General features: G+C 50.4%; 1 protein-coding gene across 2 annotated transcripts in view; it reads right to left on the bottom strand.

The window, feature by feature from the left end:
* DHX38 (DEAH-box helicase 38) overlaps positions 1–19,401 on the bottom strand; it is a 1,070,683-nt gene that overhangs the window by 629,506 nt on the left and 421,776 nt on the right. For both annotated transcript variants that reach the window (XM_086945550.1, XM_086945552.1), the window contains exon 9: positions 15,664–15,825. In XM_086945550.1, the coding sequence (XP_086801676.1) occupies positions 15,664–15,825 (162 nt within the window). The remainder of the gene's footprint in view (positions 1–15,663; positions 15,826–19,401) is intronic.

The raw sequence follows: 19,401 nt of genomic DNA, 5'->3' as shown, positions 1-19,401 counted from the left end.
GTGGAGCAGGACGGTGGCGGTGCAAGATAGAACAAGCCACCGGATGCTGGTGAGCCCAGGTGCCCAAAAGGGCATCATAAAGAGAGGCTTCGAAGGGTAGAAGCGGCTCTACATTCCCCGAACTGTGGTGGAGGACATCCAACAGAGGGTCAACTGGCAGGGGGACCGAAGGGGGTTCAATACTTAGAACTGGAGCGGCCAAGGAGACAACCTTCATGAACGCCGCACCGGCCTCAGTAGCCCTCCGAGGAGGGGACAGCAACTCATCCGTGGGGGAAGGCTGTAAAATAAGTCTCCCACCCCAAGAAGGTTGACCAATGAACTGAGGATGTGACCGATGCCCAAAAGAAGGAAGCCCCACTGACTAATGAAGGTCCTGAGGGGGCTCCTGAGGAGGCGGGGAGTCTGCCGGGGCCGTAAATTCCAAGGGGGGGAAGAGGCAAGAACAGATCCTGCGTTGCAGAGCATGGAGGCGACGCCGAACTCCACCCGGAAGCCTCCGGAGAGGAGTCAATAATCCGGCCATCCGGCGCAGAGTCGGCCTCATCCGGCGCCAACTCCATGTCAACCATGACAAGCTCAGATTCCGAAGGGGACGGCGCCAGAGCCAGGGAGGCGAGCGCAGAATGAACCACAACAGGCTCGGACTCCAAAGTAAGGAATGGGGTCGGAGCTGGGGAGGCAAGTCTACGGCGCCGGACCAGCACCGACAGCCACCTGTCTGGAAGGCTGAGGCGTGCTCAAAGCAAGGCTGCGAGCACCAGCAACCACCTGCAGTGCCACAGGGAGCCCCACCGGGCTATGCAGCGTGGCAGGGGTGCTCTGGGTCGAACAGGGGGACCCAGCCGGACCGCCCCTGATGAAGCCACATTTCCATCATCCCTAGAAGCAAACGGCTCAGTCGGTGTCGGGGGCTCACCCGCCAGCGAGTTCGCCGGAGACCCCGCACGTAGCGGAGGCTCCGAAGACGCCCCAGGGTGAGGAGGGGGCCCAAGGGAGGCCTGCAGGGCCGCGGCGTAGGCCTCCATTTGAATCCGAGTTGCCCCCGCACCAGGATAAGGAGGGTAACGGAGGGGCGACTCACAGGAGCGCCCGTCCGGAGGATTTCAGGAACTAGCGCCCCCGAAAACAGAAGGAAGGGAGATAGAGGACCTCAGCGACATGCGCTGTGACTTACCAGAGCAAGGCGAACAACGCACCTGGGAACCAGAGGGCGAACGACGCCGCAAATGGAACCCACTGCCAGAGGGACCTGCCACCGATGAGGAGGCTGGGACAGACGAGCTGAAAGCAGCTTCATCCTGCACTCCGCCGGGACTTTGGCTTGAGGTGTTGGCAGGTGTCGCAATCCATCGAGTCGTGGTGTTCGCCCAGACACCACATACAGATACGGTGTGGGTCCGTCATGGACATTTGCAGCGAACAGGAGGTACAGGTTTTAAAACCCGAAGGCATCGCACACTGTTCCAGACGCGAAGCGTCTAAAGGGGGCCTGAAAACAGGCCTAAGGAATCGCTTACTTCGGATCCGCGGTGCACGCCGAAAAGAAGGAATTGACAGCAGCGAGCCGTGAGGGACTTATATGACCTCGCGGACGTCCCGTCTGTGGACGACGTCAGGGCGGGGTCGTGAGGCACCAGCGCACAGAGGTGCTGCTGCAAAAGAATTTCCGGATCCAGTCTGACACCTGGGGATATTTTAAGTTAAGGAATCTGCAGCTATATGTCTTTATCTACATTTGGCAGATGTTCCAACAGTAAGTGAATATGGCAGCTTGTGGCCCGGGCAAAATACTTTGAGCCATTATTGACAGTTGGAGGCAGTGTGTACTCACCTGCTTTTGGATGTAATAAAAGTTTGCCATCTTGTCTTTGAGAATTAGAAAACCCTTGTTGTGAAAGATGTTTTCAAATGTCTATAAAAAAAATTTGACGAGGGGCGTGGCCAAGATGGCGGGGTGAGCGGACGCTTCCTCCCGTAGCTCCTCCGGCCCAGCTCAGCCCGAGCCCCGATTCCTGCGCTTCTCTCCCCCCGCGGCTGCACTGCGGGTGAGAGAACTGTGCCGGAGTTCGTGGGGCACATTTTGAGACCACTTTGACTTCTGTGGCCCCGGGGGAAGTCCCCGAAAAGTTTATTCGGAGACCGCTCCGAGGAGTGGAGCCCGGGTCGCCCCGAGGTGAAGAGCCGGGAGGCGGAGCGTATTGCGGCGCTGTCCGCACGCCTCGGCTGGGCCGAGTGCTGAAAAGCTGAAAGCCGGAGATCCCGGGGGAGCGGACTAGACGGACTCCGCGGAGTGTGGAGGCTTCCTGGCCGGTGCCCTGGTGCCAAGCACCATTGCTGGGCGACGAACCCCAGCCCTGCGCCGGCGATCTTCCCCCTACCCTGGGTTTCGAGGAGTGCTGACTTGCGAACTCCGCGCCTGGAGGCACTGGATGGCGGAGTTCGAGCAGTGCCCGAGCCGGGCAAATCAACTGGTGGTGAAGGGAGACATCGGTTTCGCACTTTCCGGACCCGTTGCTGTTTGAGGGTTGCCCACGGACTTGCTGGCCCGGGCTGCCTTCTTGGGTTCCACCCTCCCGCCATCCTGTCTTTGTGTAGCTGAGCCCAGTGGCCCTTGCCCGCGCCCTTCTCACACGGGAGCCTCGGCTCGTCCTGGTACCGACTCATCTGCTGTCCCCCCTGGGAGTACGAGGCTGGAGGCCTACACTTTGGACGTTGCTGCCTGCCCTGCTGGCCCGGGGGTCGTCTTGCCTAGGCCCGGGCCGCCATTTTGTCGCCTGTGACGCACTACCCTTGTCCCCGACGAGGGCCTCACATCTGGTGCCCGCGAGCGGTGGCGCTCGCCTACAGCAACTGACCCTAGGCTTCACCGGGGGCCAGGATGACTGGGAGACGTGGCGCGGCACGAGGAGATCGCACTTTGCCGGAAATGCTCGGCAGGTCCCAGCAACTACGCGACAGGGCGCAGCCGTCCCCGGGGGCCTCCCGGGCATCAACAGACGCAACCGTGGGCGAGCCACCAGTCACGAGGTCCTTCATGGAAGACTTATTCAGCTCCCTCAAGGAGGAATTTCAAACTCTTAAGACCGAAGTGGCTGGAGAGGTCCGGGAGGTGCGCAGGGAAGTCGAAGGCATGGGTGAGCGGGTCGATACTGTGGAGACGGCGGCCCAACGTCGCGATGAAGAGATAACTCATCTCCAGCAGGACGTCCTCCGCCTCCGGGAGCAATGTGTCGAGCTCCAGGCCCACTCGGAGGACCTCGAGAACAGGTCCAGGCGGAATAACATCCGGGTGCGAGGGGTTCCATCCGCGGATGAAGGTGCGGACCTAGTTGCCTATCTGCAGGACCTGTTCCGCGACATCTTGGAGGAAGGAGCGGATTTCCCGATCCGCATTGACAGAGCGCACAGGGTGGGCCGCCAGCGCCAGTCATCGGCACCCCCGCCTGATATCCTGGCATTCCTGCCGGATTTCCCCCTAAAAGAGCGCATCATGACGGAGGCCCGCAGGAAGCAACCGCTGACCTTCCGAGAAAGACCTGTGGCGCTCTATCAGGACCTGTCCGCCATCACACTGCAGAAGCGCAGGTCTTTCCGCATCGCTACGGACTTTCTGCGAGAGCATGAGACAGCCTATTCCTGGGGTCACCCCTTTCGTCTTATCTTTCGATGGAATGGGGTGCTGCATCAGCTGCGCTCTTTACAAGATGTCTGTGGAGTAATGGGCCTTACTGCTACGGAGGAGGAAGGGGCTACACCCGCATGGCGGCGCCCCGAACGGCGGGGCCGACGGAGATCGAGGAGGCGCCAATCGTCAGCGACGGCGAGTCGTCCAGACTCGCCCACCATCAGAGCAGACATGGCGGAGGCCCTGAGGACTGCGGCCAGGAACTTGCCTGAACCTACTGGTGTGGCCCTAACGGCCTAACTTTTCTCCGGGGGGAGAGACTCTTAGCTTTAACGATGCTGGGCTGGGGCTGGGGGCTGGGGGGGCGAGGGGGGAGGCGTGTGGCTGGACGTCCACTTGACTGTTTTCTGCAGACTCGCCCACCTGGGCTAGACTGAGACTATGGGGTGTTGTTTCCTGTTTTTTGTTTTGGTTGGTTGCTATGGGTTGGTTCTGGGGGGGTTTAACTGTTGGTTTGGTGGGGGGGGGGGGTCCCGTCCGAAGCTGTCCGACCATGTGCGATGCTGCCTCTGGCCTTCCCTGCGCCCCTGCCCCGCGCGCCCCCTCCGCTGATTCCTCGCTCGCTGCATAGCGCGTTGTTTCCCTGGAGGCGATGCCGCCCCTGAAAGTAGTGACCCTTAATGTTAAGGGTCTGAATAACCCCGTGAAGCGTAGGGCGATCCTTTCCCTGTCGCAGGCGGATATCTGCCTCCTGCAGGAAACCCATTTACTTTCCAAAGATTGCCATAGGTTGCGCTCTGCCAAGTTCCCCACGCAACTCTTTTCCTCTGCTGCGACTAAGACTGCTGGGGTGGCCATTCTTCTAGCCAGCTCCTTCAGGGGGGAGGTGTTGCATAAACATGCTGAGCAGAAGGGGAGGCTTCTAGTGTATCGCATGCGTTTGGGAGGTGTTGCCTTTACGGTTGGTTCGGTATACAGCCCAAATGACCACCAGGATCGCTTCCTGGAATCAGTGTTGGTGGACGTTACTGCCTCGCCCGATCGCCATATCATCTTGGGGGGAGACCTGAATGTGGTCTTCGACTCCACCCTGGATAGGTCTGCCCAGCGCTTTCCGCAGACAGGGGAGCTTTCTAGGGCGGTACAGGACCAGATTGCGGAAATGGACCTGCATGACCTCTGGCGCGCCATGCACCCCACCGACAGGGACTACTCCTATTTCTCCCACGCGCACCGCACGTATTCACGGTTGGATTACCTCTTGGTGAGCGGACCGCTTTGTTCGGCCGCCACAGCGGCAGACATCGGGGTCTTGTCCCTGTCCGACCACGCACCGGTTTCCGGAATCTTTGCTTGGCCGGCGGCCCCCCCCTCTAGGGGGATGTGGCGGCTTCGGGACACGCTTCTCCATAAGAAATCGGTTGTGAAGCGAGTGGAGGAGGTCATCCAGGACTACCTGACCCACAATAACAACTCTGCCACGTCCCTGGCAACGCAGTGGGCGGCTTTGAAAGCGGTCGTCAGGGGGGAGTTCATCTCCATTTCCTTGGCGGAAAACAGGGAACCACAACGCAAGTGGAAGGAACTGACGGCGCAGGTTAGGGAGCTTGAGCAGGTTCACCGCCGAACAGGGGCTCCTCGTGTCTGGAAGCAGCTGAAGGCGGCACGGAAACTCCTCTCTGCGTTGGATCTAGATCGGGCGGAGTATGCAGCGCTGCGCCTGAAGCATGCCTTTTACACCGGCGGAGACAGGTGCGGTAAGCTCCTGGCCCATAGGCTCAGGGCTGCGCAGCAACGCAATGTGGTGAAGGAGCTGGTGGGAGTGGATGGGATCCCGGTTTCCGGTGACGCGGAGGTGGCAGATTCCTTTCGTTCCTTTTACGAGGCGCTGTACGCTGCAGAGCCTTCCCCACCGGGAGAGGCTGAGGCCTATTTGGAATCAGTGACCCTCCCGGCCCTGGACCCCTCCCAGGCGGACCACCTAGAGAGGGACATTCACGTGGAGGAGGTCATCTCCGCGATTGCACGGCTAAAGCATGGTAAAGCCCCGGGCCCGGATGGCTATACGGCCTTGTTTTACAAGACCTTCTGTCCCACTGTCGCGCCTCTACTGGCTCGCTTGTTCAACTCCTTCTCCGAACCGGGAGCCATCCCACCGGACCTTCTCTCAGCGACTGTGTCGGTTATCCCCAAGCCGGGGAAGGACCGGACCCTGTGCGGCTCGTACCGGCCCATCTCGCTCCTAAATGTGGACCTCAAGCTTTACACCGGAATCTTGGCGGCCAGACTGGGTCTACACCTACCAGGTTTGGTGGAGGCGGACCAGGCCGGTTTTGTACCCGGTAGGCAGACGGTCGACAACACAAAGAGGGTGACGCACGTGGTGGAAAAGGCCTCACGCGTCCCGGGGGAGCGGATGCTGCTATCGGTCGACGCGGAGAAGGCCTTTGATAGGGTTCATTGGCCATATCTCGAGCTGGTCCTTGGGAAACTGGGGATCGGCGAGAAGTTCCGCACTATGGTCTTTAACTGCTATAGGAGACCGTCAGCGTCAGTGCGTGTCAATGGACACAGCTCCAGCAGCTTTGCCATTGAGCGCGGCACGAGACAGGGTTGCCCCCTCTCGCCGCTCCTCTTTGCCCTTTATATGGAGCCGTTTGCACAGAGGATTCGCGATAACCCGGACGCTATTGGGGTGAAGATGGGGCAATACACGCATACTGTCAGCTTATACGCGGACAATGTCTTGCTGACCCTGGATGACCCCAAGCGGTCGCTTCCTGCCTGCCTCCAGGAACTGAACGCTTTTGCCCGCGTGGCGGGCTTTAAAATGAATATGACTAAGTCGGCTGCACTGGATGTGTCGCTCTCTGCCGACACCAGGCGGGACCTTCAGAGTCTCTTTCCTCTGCAGTGGTCCTCCTCCACGGTGCCTTACCTGGGAATTTTGCTTGCTCCCTCCCTGCCTGCCATGGTCGCAGCTAACTATTCCTCTCTGGGCAAAAAGATCAAAGAGGAACTCGGCCGATGGAACAAGGGCCTACTCTCGTGGTTGGGCCGTATCGCGGCGGTGAAGATGACGATACTGCCTCAGATCCTGTATCTTTTCCGCGCTCTGCCTCTCCAGCCCCCTGTGGGTTGGATACGGCAGACGCAGGCAGACATCTCCCGCTTTGTGTGGCAGGGCCGTAAACCTCGGATGAAGCGGGTCCTCTCCATGCTTGCCCCGGAGGCGGGGGGTCTCGGAGTCCCGGACCTCCGGAAGTACTTTCAGGCGGCGCAGCTCCGGTATTTGGTGGAGTGGAGCCGGTGGGAATCGGACAAACACTGGCTCTTTCAAGACCGGGCAGTTGCAGGCCGTACCCTCCAGGAGGTCCCGTTCCTGCGGCGCACTCACCGCCCGCCTAATCTCTACGCCTCTTTTATCACCCGGGTCCCGCTAAGAGTGTGGGACGCGGTGTGTGAGCTGCGTGAGCTCACCACTTTTCCATCGCCGTTCACTCCCATTGCTGGCAATCCGGACTTTACCCCGGGTCTGGAGCCGGGAGCCTTTTCCCACTGGGTGAGCGCGGGTTGCAGGGCGCTTTTCCAGATCTACGGGCCGGAGGGCGTGCTCCCCTTCCAGCAGCTCCGACAGGAGTTTGGCCTGACGGAAGGGGATAGACTGCGTTACATGCAAGTCCGCCACTGGGCTCTTCAACCCCCAGTGCGTGACGTCGCTGCCCGTTCGATTACGCCCTACGAGCGATGGTTGGTAACCCGGACCTCGGACGCCAAGCTCATCACTGATTTGTATAAGTTTCTCCAACCCCCGCCGTTTCATTACCATAACCCAGGGAGGGAGCGCTGGCACAGGGAACTGGGCAGGACCCTGAGTCACAAGGAGTGGGACAGGATTGCGTATCGGGCGAGGCACTCTGCGTACCACACTGGGCTGACGGAAACCTTCACTAAAGTGTCCACCTATTGGTACTACACCCCGGAGCGGCTCTATGAGATGCTCAAAATCGGCGATAAAGGTTGCTGGCGCGGCTGCGGACAGGAGGGCACCCTCACGCACATTCTCTGGGAGTGCCCGGTGCTGTCGGCCTATTGGAAGGAAGTCTTAGATGAGGTGGATAGGCATTTTGAGATCGAGCTTCCGCGCTTCCCCGCGTATGTCTTGCTAGGCCTCCCCAATGACTTGATGTACCCGCTGAAATCCCGCAGGGGCCGGCAGATTGCGATTGCGCTAGGCTCCGCCGTTCAGAACATACTTGTACTCTGGCGCACCCCCACTGCCCCCTCTATCACTGGTTGGCTGCATAGGCTCTGGCAGGTACTGGGCATGGAGAAGATGTCGCTAACGGTGGCTGGGAATGTTGACCAGTTTGAGGAGCTCTGGCACCCCTTTTTGGCACTGCTGTCCACGGAATTTCACGAGCTCACGTGTCCACGGTATTTGCGCCTCCTTAGGCTGACGCCGCCGGCGGCTGCGACGGAGTGAAGGTGCGGATCGGGGGCCGGGGGTTGGGGGCGGGAAGAGGGGTTATATGCTTCTAATGCTGACTTTCGGACAGGGATGTTGGGGTATTGTTTTCTTTCTTTTCCTCCTTTGCTTTTCTTTCTTCTTCTTTTCTGGGGTCGGGGGGTTGGTGGAACGGTATGCTTCTCCTTTACTGTGTTGCGGGGTGCTATTCGGGCTCGGCCTTGCCTAGGGAGTGGGGGTCTACAGGGGGGTCGTTCACAATGCCTTATTGCCTTATGTCTTTGCCTTGTTACCCTCTGGGGCTTCCTGCCTCCCTGCTTTTCTTCTGACTCGCTGCAACGTTCCGCTTCTTGTACTGTATGTTTGCTTGACCTCCTGCTCCCCTCCCCGTGTTTTTGTGCCTTAATAAAATACTTTAAACCTAAAAAAAATTTGACAGCTCAAAGCTTTAACTAATTTTGGTTTTGTTTCTCATTGGACACCCATCTTCCTTGGAGAGTCAAACCGGGTGCATGCACTCCCACACTGATTGGAAGACTTTCATATTGAAGGTCACTTGCGGACCTAAGAATGTGGAATCCAAATACTGTGTTCTGTACCATACATTAGCTAGGAACCTAGCAACTCTAGATCCTTCAATGCCCTTGATGTCTGTGACCAGTGAAGTGCTATAAGCTCCTGTGATCGCTGCATCTAGTAGCGATAATTTAGTATCAATGCTATGCATGTGGCAATCATCCTTAACAGTTTAATCACCTTACTCATTATCAGATGATACGGAGACTGGAAAAGGAGATGTCTTTCTAGTGCTAACATCCGCTTTGGCATTGGAAATAGTTTTGTGACCACCCCATTCAGAGTTGTTCCAAGAAAAGTCAGGATGATTTATTGTTTTCCAAAAATGAAAAAACAGTTAACAAGTACACATTACTTCACTGATTTACATCTGTATACAATCTGTCCATCACACAATAAATCACAGAGACAGTTTGCAAAATAGAGAGACCATTGCTACCAGATCCCTGTGTTATTAGTGTTTTCTCTGTGCTGGCCAGCATAACTGGGACAAAGTGCTGCATACGCAATGTCGGATTAACCATTTCTACCACTAGAGCCTTATCACAGTGCAGCCATTTTAGAGGTTGGCTCTCTGACACCCCCAAAAAGTTTGAATTTGTAGGGTGTTCTAAATGTGATTTTTTTTTTACGTTGAGCGCGAAGCCTAATTTCTGTAGGAGGAAAATGGTTTGGAGAGTTCTGTTGTAACACAGTTGTTGAGCCTTCAACAACAAGCAGCTATTTGGTAAAAATGGTTAGTATTTACTTGAAACCAAGTGGAAGAACTGTCAATCTACTATTTTTAGCTTGTCAAAAAAATTGGTATTTTTGGTGAGATGGACGTAAGGGGATGTGGAAATAGTCAGCCTTGAATTACAGTGTGACTTTTTGACTCCCTTTTTTTAACTATAGGCTTACTACGTGCAGGTTGGCCATGATGAAGTGGATTCTCTTTAAAAAACAAATCAATGGGTATACGTCCAAATTTCACTCCGCATACCTTCACTCTTCATACCATTACAACGCAAGTACCATTACTCCGCAATACTTTTAAAACTCATACCATTACATTTTATATGCTTTTATCACGCATGCTTTTACAACGAAATTCGTTGTAAAAGCATGAATGGTAAAAGTATATGTTTTTAATATTTAAGTTTAAGGTAAGTATATGGTTTTAGTTAGGGGGTGTTGGGGTATATGTTTTAGGGGTTATGGGGTATTTTATGGGTGGGTTTGGTTTATGGGGTGCACCGTGTATTTTTAGTCTATGGTATTTTTAGATTATAGGGTTGATTTTGGGGGTGCCTGGGTATTTTTAGGGTTAAGGGTGTATGTTTAAGTTTTGGGGTGTAAGGGGTTTTATTAGGGTTCAGGGTGGGTTTTGGGTTATGGGATTCAGGGGTATTTTTAGGGTTTAGGGATAGGTTTGGGTTTTGGGGTACAGGGGTATTTTAGGGTTCAGGGCTAGGTTTTGGGGTACAGGGGTGGTTTTGGGGTACAGGGGTATTTTTATGGTTCAGGGGTAGGTTTGGGTTTTGGGGTACAAGGGTATTTTAGTGTTCAGGGCTAGGTTTGGGTTTTGGGGTACAGGGGTATTTCAAGGGTTCAGGGCTAGGTTTGGGTTTTGGGGTACAGGGGTCATTAAGGGTTTAGGGCTAGGTTTGGGTTTTGGGGTACAAAGGTATTTTACGGTTCAGGGCAAGGTTTGGGTTTTGGGGTACAGGGTATTTTTAGGGTTCAGGGCTAGGTTTGGGTTTTGGGGTACAGGGGTATTTTAGGGTTCAGGGGTAGGTTTGGGGTACAGGGGTATTTTTAGGGTTATGGGGTAGGTTTGGGTTTTGGGGTAAAAGGGTATTTTAGGGTTTAGAGCTAGGTTTGGGTTTTGGGGTACAGGGGTATTTTTAGGGTTCAGGACTAGGTTTGGGTTTTGGAGTACAGGGGTAATGTAGGGTTTATGGGTAGGTTTGGATTTTGGGGTACAGGGGTATTTTTAGGGTTCAGGGCTAGGTTTTGGGGTACAGGGGTAAATTTAGGGTTTATGGATAGGTTTGGGTTTTGGGGTACAGGGGTATTAATAGGGAACAGGGCTAGGTTTGGGTTACAGGGGTATTTTTAGGGTCAGGATGGGTTAGTGTTTAAGGGTGCTGGGGTATTTAAAGGGACTAGGGTGGGATTAGTTTTTAGGGGGTAAAGGGTAATTATTAATTTTAAAACAATATATATATCTATATCTATATCTATATTTATATCTATATCTATATCTATATATATATATATATACATACATTTTGCAGCTTCAAGGGATTCTCCTCTTTACAAGGAAAAAGACAGCACTCACGGGATATTTCAGCAAAGCAGTGTTCTTTATTTCACTGACAAAACAGACGCGTTTCGGTAATTCCCTTCTTCTTTGTCTACCCGTGCAGTGCACTGGAGCGCCATTTGTAACTCTAATAGTGGCCATAAACAAAGGACTAACGGCGACCCACACTATTGTGGGCGCCATCTTGGAACATTGTTGATTTCGTTCTTTGGTCTATTTGTAACTTACTTTATATGGCTAACAATTTTCATTGAAAAACAAATGCCACAACATTGATCGAATATATTTAGATATCGCCCGTTTGGGCAGGTCTGATCTCGCCGTGGATCGGCAATGGCAACCAACTGGTTGCCGTGATGTCCTATTGTTATAACCAAATAATCGAGTTTCATGTATTGTACTATACATTATAGCTACCCATATTTACATTAAATCATTTGATTCAATTTCTCTCCATTTTCTACAACACAGAAGACACTGCAGCACACCCGGGAAATCAACACACAAATTAGCAGATATCTCAACATTTCAAAATTTGCACTCCTGAGAAACGATATGTCATTATACATCCTTCTTATGCTTTTTACACCCCCAAATGTACTGACAATTCTTCCCCCCCATTGAGGCCCTCAGGGCTTTTGGTCTGAAGGTCTACAATGTATCTAGATTCTAACCTGCGCAGCTTTTGAAGTCTCTCCATCTCTGGCATTTTCAGGTACATGATCTAGACAAAAATATTGTAACAGACTTCTGTTACTGTTGTGTTTAATGAAAGTGTCGAGCCACCGGGTAATTGAAGTCCTTATTTGCTATGGCACGCATGAGCTCTAGGACTCTCAACTTGACACATTTGATGGGTCTACCCACATATCTCATCCCGCAGGGGCATTTCAAGCAATGTACTGCGAATTTGGTTTGGCAGGACATAAACTTCATGATCTTTTTCCCTTCTTTCAGACCCTTAACCTCATAGGACAAAGTGTGTTTACTAGCAGAGCATGCCTTGCACTTTCCACAGGGAAAGAACCCTTTTGCTTCATGCAGTGTACTTTTGGACTTTTTTACAATTGGGTCCAGATGACTATCGACCAAACCATCTCTTAGGGACCGTGCTTTTCTGAATGTGATCAGAGGGTACAATGGCACATCATTTCCGATGATGTAATCTGTTTTTAAGATGTGCCAATGTTTTCTTACAATGCCTCTGAACCAGTCTGCATCCTGCGAAAATGTGGTTATTATTCGAAATCTACCATCATCAGTTTTTCTTTCTTTCTTTTTAAAGAGATCCACTCTCTGAATCTTAGATACCTTTTGAAGAGTGGTTGTGAGTAGTTTCGCATCATAACCCCTTGCAAGAAATCTATTGAAGCTGTCCCTGGCCTGAAGGACAGAGAATCGTCCATCAGGACACCCAAATTTTTTACCTTTGCCACTGGAGAAGGGGGGGACCCCATTTCCTCTGGCCACCAGCGAGGTGACCAAAAATTGTCTTTTGCCCCAAACAGTAGCAGCTCTGTTTTTGCAGAGTTGAGCTTAAGGCAGTTTCCTGCCATCCAGTTGCTCACCTCCCGCATGCAACATCTAAACCGATCTGCTGTGCTGTCTAGTTCTCCCTGGCGCAGCGACACCACAATCTGTGGGTCGTCAGCGTAGGATGTAAGATTAAATCCAAAGGATCTAATTACTGGCGCTAGGGTGGAGACGTAGACATTAAAAAGAGTCGGACTCAGGGAAGACCCCTGAGGGACTCCGCAGGGGAGCACAAATGGCTCAGATTCGAAGTCCCCCAAGGCCACCGACTGAGTCCTCCCAGATAGGTATATAGATATACATATAATATCTAAAAGAAATAATGTTTCATTTTAATTTAAAAAAACATATATATATATATGATATATATATATATATAATATATAATATATATATATATATATATATATGATATATATATATTTATATATATATCATCCAAGGGTGCCCCAGATCTTGAGAACGCCACTCCACAAGGATAGGAAACATTCCTTTTTATTGTTGCACTCAAACACGATCACAGCCCCAGTTCATTTTAAAGCTTCCCAATGCATTTCATTGCTTCGTGCAATTTCTTCAGGGGAAATGGGGAGACATAACCAAAACCCGGCACAGTACTTCAAACAATTTTTGTGCTGTTCCCATAATGCACGATTTTGCAGTTACAAACTGTTTCAAACATGAAAGCAGCCTTGGAATCCACTGGAGGACTATGAACAGTAAGAAATATGGGTTAAAAACATTATAGACTTTAAAACCAAACCCGAGTGAAATCCAGGAAACAGTTTGTAACTGCAAAATCGTGCATTATGGGAACAGCACAAAAATTGTTTGAAGTACTGTGCCGGGTTTTGGTTATGTCTCCCCATTTCCCCTGAAGAAATTGCACGAAGCAATGAAATGCATTGGGAAGCTTTAAAATGAACTGGGGCTGTGATCGTGTTTGAGTGCAACAATAAAAAGGAATGTTTCCTATCCTTGTGGAGTGGCGTTCTCAAGATCTGGGGCACCCTTGGATGATTTATTTGTGGCAGGCTCCGAGCCACAGAGAATGCACCGCCTGAAAAGCCAGGTCTAACAGGCTGTTAATGGAGGCAGCCTGCTTGCGCTAAGGATTGCCGAAAATAAACATGAAAGCAGCCTTGGAATCCACTGGAGGACTATGAACAGTAAGAAATATGGGTTAAAAACATTATAGACTTTAAAACCAAACCAGAGTGAAATCCAGGAAACAGTTTGTAACTGCAAAATCGTGCATTATGGGAACAGCACAAAAATTGTTTGAAGTACTGTGCCGGGTTTTGGTTATGTCTCCCCATTTCCCCTGAAGAAATTGCACGAAGCAATGAAATGCATTGGGAAGCTTTAAAATGAACTGGGGCTGTGATCGTGTTTGAGTGCAACAATAAAAAGGAATGTTTCCTATCCTTGTGGAGTGGCTTTCTCAAGATCTGGGGCACCCTTGGATGATATATATATATATATATATATATATATTTTTTTTTAATAAAGTACTTTTACAAAGTATATGACTTAACCACACATGCATTTGCGTTGTAATGACATGCGTAATAAAGTCATATGCGTTGTAAAAGTTGGAGCAATTATGGTTTGCGGGGTACTGGTACTTTCGTAGTAAAAAATGCGGAGTGGTGGTATGCGGGATGAAAGAATGCGGGATATCATCTGGTGTCTAACCATCCCTTTCAGATATTTGGCAAAATGATCAGTCACGGGTCCATCATTCAAATGTTGCAGCTTTAAGAGGGCAGGTCGACATGGTCTTAGGCCATACCTCTTTAAAATAGGTAAAATCAATTTTTTCCTAGGAATAGAGTAAAATTTACAAAAAACATAACGTGAATTGTCGACTGAGCGGAGATGTTATCACACGGACATAACCATAAAGAGCGAGACCAATCGTTAAGCTTTGGAAAAGGGGCCCTGATGTGAAAAATACCAAGGCGTAAATGGGTCAATAACAACCTATCATAAGCTCCTATGATATTCCATAGGTATGGTTGTATTCCTGGGTGAGTCAAAAGTAGGTGGTGTGCTACTGGAGTCTGTGTACTTGTGTGTCTGCTGTTTGCGGTTGGGAATACTCTTAAAAGCCTTCTGACCGGATACAGGGGTTTGTTACCCCAGGAACTTTCTGTGGAGATTTTCCTACTATATGGCCAGTGTCTGGGTCAATATTATTTTTTCTTTGTATGAGGTTAGGCATACTATCTAAGTGAATTTCACAGTGGGTAAGCTTTAGTCTTAGGTGCATTTTTTTAGGTTTCCAATTCCAAATCGTGGACCGCTTCTAGATCTATTTCAGCGTCAATAGACTTGTCCTTGCCTCCTTATGAAACCAAAATGTTTTGGTGCCCTTCAATTATTTTCTAGGTTGACAAACATAAATGCCCTTGTGTGGCATTCCAGTATATTGAAATCGATTCCCTTTACAGGGTTGTTCTTCTAATGGAGAATTGTCCTCCTGTATCTTCTCCTGGAGCCAAGGCTCCTTTTCAGGTCAAGCCTCAAGAGCTCAATCTTCTGTAGGTTTGTGTGATTAAATCCTGTGTTCTGTGTTTTTTTCCCATAATTCCAAGGAGTAATACTTTCTGGAATCGGAGCCTTCAGGGCAAAGTGGTGATTGGCTCAGGATGTCCATGTCAAAATTGGTCATTCCTTTAGGTAAGCACCTTTCACGCGGAGCAATTTTTGGGAAGTGAAAAGTTAAAATCTCTGGATTGGTCTGTCCAGGGAAATTACAAGTGAGGTAAAACTTAAACAGCATGTTTTCAATGCCACGTTCCCTCCTAAAGCAAATCTTTATCATAAGACTTGTGCTTGTTTCAATGCAGATGTTTTTGCGCCACTTACATTGCCTTCTGCACCACCCAGTGTTCAGGTTTTATTCTGGTATCAATTAACTCTGTTCATGTTCGCCAAAGTGGAGATCTTGGGTGTTGCAACAATTTTAACAGTACACAGTATATTTTCATGTATTCGATTGATATGACCAATTATACAGACAGTATTTTGGATGTGTAGATTCAACGGAAAAATAATAATTTATTGATTATGATAGCATATGGTCTTCTTGCGGTGACAAAGAAATAAAACTCTGACATAGATCCAGGTCATTTTTTGCCTTACCTGCTTAGTGAAAACAATGCGTCCGTCCAAGAACGGAGGAACAAGATTATGCACCAGTAGGTGAACTTTGGCTGTGTTATCTTCTTCAAAGTCCTCATCTACCTCCAAGCGATGGACAACCCCACTGGTCAACATTCGATTGGTCTCCCACCGTTCGTTATCCTGGGGGGTGAAAGAGATGAGAAGGGATCATGACATGTTGTAGCCTGATCATTGGAATTTAGACATTTAAAAAGCGAGCCTTTTTTTACTGGTTAAGTAAGCTGTCTGGCATCATCACGAATATCAAAGCAAAAAATCTTTAACACAAAACATTACTATGTGATTCTACTATTTCACACAAATGATTGCCAGCTGCACAAACAAAAATTAAATATGTAAACAAGTCAACACTAGGTAATGTTTGGGTACTCTTCTCAACAAACCTCTTAGCTCCAACGCCTACCTCCACTCCATCCTCTCTAGAAAATCATCACCCCATTTAAATTCAACCTTATATCCATCCCCCAAGTGCCCTTTGGGTCAACTAGCTCTTTCCCGGATGCACTGGATACTATCTTCTACTCATTTGTGACCAACATTTCACTCATCATTTTATGCCAGAACTGGAGGCGAGGTTATGCTGCACTTTCTTCCATTTAATACAACAGTAGCCAAGAAAATACAATAAAAACTACGATTTCCATAACCCCTTGGGAAAATGTCAACCGATAAACAGCAAATCATTGTCCAATCAGCAATCCGGGATCACCTGATGGTCCCCCCTTGAGGTTGCCACCTCTTTGTTCGCTGCTCCAGCAGAGGAGCGAAGTGCCTCCCTCTCTTGGCCTTTAATTTCTTAATATTTCGTGTATTTTGCACTAATATGGTCAAGATTGTTATCGCGATGACCGGCGTTTCGTGCGATTTCACCTAGCATGTGCATTATCTTGCAACGTGGCCGCTGGAACGCTTGTCGCTGCTCCGTGGCCTTTTTTTCTGGTGATACGCGATAAGGTGCGCAAGTGCAGGCGCAGTGGTGTCCTCGGACCACTAGGGGAAGCTGCTTGGCGAGAGCGAGCATCGCATCTGGATTGTAGATTTCCTGTTCCGGTGCGCGCATTCCGATCATAGCAAGACAGAAAATGACAGCACAGCCGTCCAGGTGCATGATTTTTGCTTTATTGCCTTTGCCCTCCAGCTTGGACCATTATGCCCCACAATGGGATCTGTATTGTAATTAACGCATAGCACTTCTGACAGGTTTGTGTCTAACCCATAGGGCACCAGCCAAGGCGTGCATTCAAACCCTTTATGATACAGTGAGTGCAGTGGTGTCCTAAAGGGCTATTTCTCTGTATTCGCCCCCTGGGCTGTTAATTTGGTTGGGAAACCCCCACCCACTCACATACCACCACCCCCCCTCCCTCCACTCGCCCGGTGAACCCAGGGCCCCAAGTTTGACACTAGTAATCCCAGTAAGCGCTTTCCAAAGAGGAGTGGCGTCAAGGAGACCTATCTGCATGACTTACCTCCCCATCGATGACCACTTCTGCAAAGTCATGGAAGCATCCATTTTGAAGGCGGTTATGCAGGAAGTGGCTCCTTTGAAGCAGAAAATCTTGCAGTACCCAGAGTGCTGCTTTAAACGCCTCCCTGGGAGGAAAAATACCCTGGGGCTCATGCTCCTGTCACTTCCGCGGAAACCTGTCCGGCCTGTGCCGCCTCCTAAACATAAAAGGGACCCCAGCCTAGGCATAGATCTGGACACCTTCAATAGGTTAAAGAGGGCCTTCCCGGACCAGTCCCAGCCCCTAGCATTAGAGCTCTGCCTGCCGAAACCATCTAACCTAACCCTCCTGCCCACCCCACCCCACCCACTCAGGACACAGACTCGCCCTCCGGCTCAGATATGGAGCCCGTTATGATGGCGCCCTTCTCACCCACTGAGCGAGGACACACCTGAGGGTGATGCCCCTTAGGGGACTTCTGATATGTTAGACACTGAGAAGCTCCTGCACCCCCACTCATCGGAATGGGCCCCGGCGAACAAAGCTGCGACCTTTAACGTAGGCCGGCTGCGTAAACCTTTAGATAAGGAGGTCCGCAATTGCCTCCGGGCAGAATGCCTCTGCCAGTCTCTGTGCGAAAAGGTGACGTTCACCCCCGAAATTGATTAACATTTAGCCACATTCTTAGGGAAATACATGCACGACCCCAAAGAGGGCATCAAAAGATCCTGGCGAGTTTGTCAGGATAAGCTACTGGACATATCTGGCCCTGTGACCTGAATATTGGACATGGCGGAGGATGCCAAAATGTCATTGTTTTGTATAAAAAAATATACTTGTTATTTTAGAACCACAGGTTGGTATAAAAATACTTTCTCAGAATGAGATGCTACAGTTGAATACTTTAAATGAGCAATAGACATTTAGATGCAATAGATACAGTTGTTGCAATATGCAGTACAAACTAAACACAATAATTAACATTGAGCTCAATGGGAATTTTAAGCAAATTGCAATATCATTTACTTTACGTACATATTTCTTACTCCGGGCTGGATCCTGGATTCAGCCCTGGTGCATTTCCTGTAAACAGTTGAAATAAATCGTTTTTGTTAAACAGGCGATTTTTAAGGAATATTTGTATGTTTTGAAAATCGACACTTAGAAGAATTTCTTGCAAAAACCAGCCAATGTTATCCTAAGGAGGAAAATCAAGTTATCGGAAAATCACAGTTATCACTTTTTCTGGTCAGTGCTGGGTGAAAAGATCCAGCACTGGGATCTCTCCTGGTAACAGGTGAGTAATTATGTTTTTGTTGATCGGACGATCTTTAGTGAATATTTCAAAGTTTCAAAACTCAACACTTAGAATAATTTCCAAGTGAAAACCAGTCAATGTTACCCTATGGAGAAAATGTAAGTTGTCGGCTTTCAGGTAAGTACTCGACTGGCAGAGTTAAGGTTCTGGGGTAAGACGAGGGGCAGGTCTGCCGAGCTGCGGAATGGCTGCTCTGTGAGCGAGCTCCGCGGGCCGAGACATTATCCTGAAGTTATCTGTGCTTATTGAGGAGTCACAGCTCTGCTTTCTTCGCTTAATCGGGAGCGAATAACCTGCGGCATCGAAATATGCAATTACTTGCTGCCCGCAAGGCTTCAACGCAGAATTAGGAGGACCTGAATGTGCCGTGCGGCAGTGTAGGCCGAGCTGATGGAGGTGAGGTGACTACATATAATCGAGGCCGGGGCTCTGGTTGCGGCCTGAGAGGTGCGGGATACGAGACCCGTGGAACTGCAGGCCCGCAAGCGCGACTGCGAGACATGCCGAGACGCCACTGAGACCCTGCCTTGAGTGAGTGCCTTGAGTGAGTAGAGGCTGACGGCTGTGGCGCGAAGAGCAGGTACGTGTCCCGCGGCCGAAGACTGGCGCGGCGGACATGTTTGCCTGAAGCCACAGTTTCGGTGGCGAACAGTGTGGAGCGAGATCCTACTCTCGCAGCGCCGGAACGCAACGCAGTGTGCCTGCGGGGAATGATTGGAGGCCATTGGGGCGTTGTTGAGAGGGAAGGCGCCTCAAACGTGAATTTCTACTCAAGGCCCATTTGACTCATGGCCGCCATTTTGTGAGTGGAGGCAGAGGGAGAGACCACCCATTGGGAAGACGCCGGAATAACGGAATACCCCAGGGCTTGTGTCGCTACTCCGATTCTGGGGCACACTGCAGAATAGGCACTTGGTGAGGACCATCCCT

Source organism: Lissotriton vulgaris, chromosome 12 (assembly GCF_964263255.1).
Source record: "Lissotriton vulgaris chromosome 12, aLisVul1.2, whole genome shotgun sequence".
NCBI lineage: Eukaryota > Metazoa > Chordata > Amphibia > Caudata > Salamandridae > Lissotriton > Lissotriton vulgaris.
The sequence above is the reverse complement of the archived record's forward strand: the minus strand, read 5'-3'. Positions and strand labels throughout refer to the sequence as shown.